This window comes from Anopheles bellator, chromosome X (assembly GCF_943735745.2).
Source record: "Anopheles bellator chromosome X, idAnoBellAS_SP24_06.2, whole genome shotgun sequence".
In the NCBI taxonomy this organism is placed as follows: Eukaryota; Metazoa; Arthropoda; class Insecta; order Diptera; family Culicidae; genus Anopheles; species Anopheles bellator.
The window spans coordinates 4901126-4906690 of NC_071287.1; the positions used below are offsets into that span (position 1 = coordinate 4901126).

Genomic DNA, 5565 nt, shown 5'->3' on the forward strand with positions numbered 1-5565 from the left:
GATTTTTCCTACTTTCGTTACTTTGATTTAGTGTCGACACCTCGTGCCGTGGGACAAGCCGGTGTCGGGCCGGCTTCGGGGAGCATAGAGAACAGGATTTGATTAAACAACTTTTTCGACACCGGCCACAGTTGCCGGGCTCTCTGGTTATGTTTTCGTCCAAATTCATGGCCTGTCGCACCTTCGAACAGACAAATCCCGCCTCTCAGAACGAGCTTTACTGAAAGTCTTCGGCGAGCAAAGCTCCCAATTAGTGTAATTACTAATTTAACGATTCCCTGGCGTCTTGCAGTGGAGGGTCGACTTTGTTTCTTTTCTTTCTTTTATTTTCAGCGTGCCCACCACGGATGACCCAGATGTTCATCATGTTGGCTCGAGGGTAGGAGAGAACCGGGGAGCATAATCAGGTGGCGGAGCGAAAAGAAGGATCCCGGTGATACACACCGCCAGTAGCGAGCTCGTCGCTCGCTCCTCAAAAAGTCGGTCGGTGTCGATTCGGGAAACTGCGCGCTCAATGTATGCTGTAAAATGCTGTAAAATGTCCTTAGCACACCGGCTGTCGTATTGGGGCAGAAGGAAAGAGTGAGAGGTGTGATCCACGCTCTTGCTCTCTGGGTCGTGACAACGAACCCCACACACGTTGGCTGCTGTGCTACTTTAAGTGGTTCACAGGCGAAAATTCAACATAACCTGCGTCCTGACGTTGTGATCCTTGGAGTCGCCTGTTTTGTATGTTCAGCATCATAATCATCAACTTGATCGCAAACATCATCATCATCATGAGCATATAAGGAAAGCTGGATGAGAGAGAGAGAGACTCCTAAAGAGGTTTATGATGGCTTCAGCATCATCAACGCACGCTTCGTGTTCCATAAACCGGGCGAAACAGTCAGAAGTGATGCTGGTGGCAAAATTCGTCGTGGTATTTTACAAGCATTTGTGAATTCCTCTGCCTTGTTAGGCGCCTTTTCCCATGTTTTTTTTAACGCTTAGGTGAGCTCCTGTCTCCTGCACCCGCACATAGGTTACAGGATTTTTCGCTCACAGTCACCGAGGGCGACGTCGAGATGACGTCGAAGTCATTACGTGCCAAGCGACAGCAAGCTCAGCTCAATCAAAGAATCAAAGGCGCCCGTGTTGTCGTCGGCTGCGAGGCGTCTGGACGATGAAGGACGTCTTCACACACAGAAGCAAGGAGCAGCCTGGTTGTGCATGGGTTGAGGTGTCTGGCCTTAAACCGCCGCGAATGCTGGAATGGGCTGCCGATAGAGCATCGATTGGCGTAATTGAGGTCATCGGAGCCACCGAAGCGAGAGAGAAAAGGGGAACAGGATGGGGGTTCGAGAAAGTGGCGCATTTTCTTACATGGTTTCCAGAGACCACAGACATACTCTGTAACCGACCGAGCGTAAGAGCACACTTTTAAATTTCTACGCCCCTTTTGACTCCCGGCGAGGTACTCCAAGTCCTGGCAAGGCCCTCTTCTCGTTAACCAGCCGCCCAAACGTTAGTAGTAGTAGTCTTTTAGCCAAGGTTTCGCTCGAGCCGAATCATGGTGGAACGCTCTAACCGAGCGCACCGCACTTCGCCGGCCCTGAGTTCGAGTCTTGGCCTGAGCCGAAACAGCATCATTTTTTAAGCCGAAGAAAAAATTTATTGACATGCACCACACAACCTCCCTTATCACGGCACTTACATAGCTACTGTGCGCGACTTTAAAATAGTGACAAAAAGATATAATGAATGAAAATTATAATATTGGGTCCTGCGGCTTCTTGTGGTTGGTGATTTGACGTGTCCCCCCAACCACACTGACCCAAATCTTCATCCCACACCTTCCCTCCGGTCGGCCCTTAATTGGCTACAACACTTGTTTGTACGCCGCCCCACGCATCTTCTCTTTCCAATTCTTTGTGACATCCTCGAAATCGCGTGCTTTCTATGGTTTGCCCTGCTTCTCCGGTTCTTCTTCAAGAACGCAAAAAAACGCGGCCAGAGAAAGATAGAGAGAGAGAGGAAGAGAGAGATAACGGCATGACACTTGAATGGGCAGTATGCGGAGAGTGGAAAGCCGCCTTGTGGTTGCTTGGTTGTTGGGTTGTGAAGCTCAGGGCCACCGAGCCATCAGAGAATGGCTCGGACAATTAATCTTTGCTCCCACGCACAGCTAAACATAAAACGTCATGATTTTATGCTGTGCCGGAGTGTCGTCTCGCTTTTCTTGTTGCGTGTTTGGCGTATGGTCGCCGCCACCAACTCGTTACTTGCCGTGGACGACCATGCAGTCCGTCAGGGAGCAAGCACAAAAGGACATGCCACCCTAGCCCCTTCCAGTAACCATCGCAACGCAACAAATTGCCAGACATACTGCGCATTGCAATAGACGTTCCACGTTCCATGTTAAATAATAGTCGTATTGGATAATAAAGGGGCCACGGAAAAAGGCTCTGCTTGCTCTGTAATGGAATACAGTCTCTCGTCCCGTTAATCTTTCTAAACGGGTCCCTGTCGTACAGAGCGACAAAATGTTTCACGAAGCTTCGCTATACGGGATCCTTGGACGGATGGTTAATGTGGGCAAATTTGGAGCTATGTTTAATATCGCTAACTGGCTCTTAATCGGCCCTCGGTAACGTGACCCCTCACGGGTCAGTCCTAAAGACGAGTAAGAGATCTCCAATATGATATCTCGTCACAATGGCCCTCTGGTGTGACAAGGGGCTACGCCAACAACTGCGTCCAGTCAAACCACAACACGTTACACAAAAATTGAAAGGACCCCGTTAAGAGACCCGATGACGTCCGACCCACTCAACAAAAAGGACATCGATCACGTCTGTGAAACTACTCACTTGATCAAACCCTAGCCATGCTCATTCTTTTTCTTATCCGGCTACAACCGCTGAACAGTCTTGGTCTGCACCAGAGACAATCTCAATCTCTGTTTGCTTTCTGTAGCGGTGTGTTTTTGGCGTAATAGAAAATAGAAAAAGGAAAATAGAAAGGAGTAAACAGAAACAGAAGAGAAAAGAGAAATGGGAAAATAGAAATGAGAAAAGAGAAAAAGAGAGAAAAAAGAGGCAATCATAGTTAGTGATCACAGCGTCAGTTATGTGAGCGTTCATGGAGGTCATAACAGCTGTGGGAGCATATTTTGCAGCCCTTCCGGATTCAGGGATGGAATTTCCTTATTGGAATTTCGTTCGGAACGCGCTGTTTTGATGTTCAGGGAGACTATGCTGAATAATCAAGTGAATTTCACACCCAAAAATGGGTTTTTTCTTATCGAAGCGCATAACTCATTGAACAGCCTGGTATTTTAAGGCTAAAAATACATCGTTCTACAAATTTGTGTGTTATGTATTATACAGACTTTGGTCTGCAATAGCTAGACATTCGTCTCTAACCGTTCCACAAAAGTGGTATTGAAATGTAAGCCCGTCGCTGGAACGATTGTGTGGCTCTTGTTGGAGATTACGTTGATGAATAAAGACAATTTTGAAGAAAAGAACGCGTTTTCTTTCTTAGGCTCAGGACTTTTCAGCCCATGTACTATAGTAGTTTACACTAATGTTGTTTGTTCTTTACGAAAGCAAGTAATTTTAGCAAAAGCTTGCATGAGCAGCATTCTTGCTTGCATCATTCGTTGAAATTCTATTAAGGACGCAAACTTATGCTTCCCGCAATATACATAACATAACAACATAACCGAGGCTGGTCGAGACTGACAGCTATCGCCATCCTGTCAACTCCATATAAAAAAAACATGTAGCTCTGCAAAATGTCAGGACGTTTACAACACACCATGTTATGGTGGTGATGATAGAAGCATTTTTTTACATCGCTAATAGCATTTCAACAAACGGACCAACCACTTACAAGCTATTGCTCAGACTTGCTTTGCTAGAACCGACGTTTAACCGACTTCAGTGTACATCCAGACAACCATTGGCTGAAATTGCACTCCGATTATGTTCTTTAAGCTCAGCTATCCGTAATTTTTCCTACCGTAGATAGTTCTGCAGCTGTTTTAAATATTTTCGGACACTGAAAATTCCGTAACCGTAGTACTGCTTTTGATTTACCAATCATTTAACCAGACGCTCCCGTCGACATTGTTTGTAACCTTATATGTAATGATTGATACAATATTTTTCTTTTCGTATACTACGCAATTTTAGCAGATTTTTGTCTGCAGTTTCGACGTCAATTAATAGATTTTGGGATCTTTTTTTAGATTTTCGAATTTAAGATACATTGAATGGACCGACATTCACATAATGCTATTGTACTTTGCAACCCACAACATAATTCAATATTGAAAACATGGCGTTTGCGCAGTAAATGCTTTGCATCGCATCGCTTTGACTGGAGCAGTATTTATTTTAGAATTTCGGGGAATATTTGCCAAAATCAACGCATAGAGAAAAACACTATTTTCAATAGACGCAGCCTTTTTGTGGGCAATTTTTTCTAACAATCAAACAAACACAGCTGGTATGCTTTAGGGAGAATAGCGGAGTATAGTGCTCAATTTGACTGAATTCAACCAAAACGCAAATAGTGAGTAAATGAAGTACATAAATGCGTCTGTGAGGTGTACGCTGCCACTATTAAAAAAAAGCATTGCAAGTGCGTGATAAATAACCTCAAACATTATCCTGTTTAAAACGAAATGAGTTCCACAACAGCACCAACAGCTGTATCGTCGTCATCGTCACTAAATTCTAAAAAGCCTCCCATCCCACATAAGCCTAGCACGATACCTCCACCGGCAAACTCAATGTTGGCATCGGCATCTTTGAGCGCACCCAAAAGTACGATTCGAACATCGTTACTAGCGCAAAGGCTGGAAGAAACACTGCGTTTGGGTATCGAGCTCGAGGTTGCCCATGTATCTCGTCATGCCAAGATAAACTGCCAAACCGCAGATATCGGCAAGGCTAGCACGTCCGATAGCAACGCCAAATGTACAAAGAAGCCAGCCGAAGATCAGCAGCTACAAGCCGCGCTCCAAGCCGAAATGCGTCGCCAATGTGGCAGCATAAAAGCTAAGTTCTTGGTAGAACGACGATTTCCTCAAAACGGAGACATTGTAAAGGAGCGATCTTACCTTGTAAGTAACGAATCCGTTTTCCATCGTACCATGCCGACTAGAGCAGCATGGTCCATTTTATTAGGTATAGTTTATTTTAGTTCAACACAAACAAAAAAACCAATTCCAGTTTGTATGTAGAACACATATTTTGTTTTGCGTGTCCAACAAACCTACTGCCACTAGTTTCCTGATGTGGAATAGCTTCGAGCATAAAGAAATCGTTATCATATCAACAGTAAATTGCACAAAATGTAAGATCCCATCATAAAACGTTTGTCAAGTTGGTATTTATTTTATTTATTTGTTATTATTAGAACAGCCAGAGCCGTATTATGATAGTAAGTCGAACGAACTAAATTGGATCCTTATCATGAGCATTCGCTGATACCAAGATATTTGCTAGCACAATTGCTACTCACACGCCTTGGTTCGTTTTTTCAAAATTGAAAATCTAAACAATAGCTAAG

The 5565-nt window shown here is 44.5% G+C and overlaps 1 protein-coding gene across 1 annotated transcript in view; it reads left to right on the plus strand.

Moving 5' to 3' along the window:
* The first annotated feature begins 4675 nt into the window (after nucleotides 1–4675).
* LOC131213345 (ras-GEF domain-containing family member 1B-like) overlaps nucleotides 4676–5565 on the plus strand; it is a 4418-nt gene continuing 3528 nt past the window's right edge. The window contains exon 1 of the mRNA XM_058207372.1: nucleotides 4676–5116. Within this exon, the coding sequence (XP_058063355.1) occupies nucleotides 4676–5116 (441 nt within the window). The remainder of the gene's footprint in view (nucleotides 5117–5565) is intronic.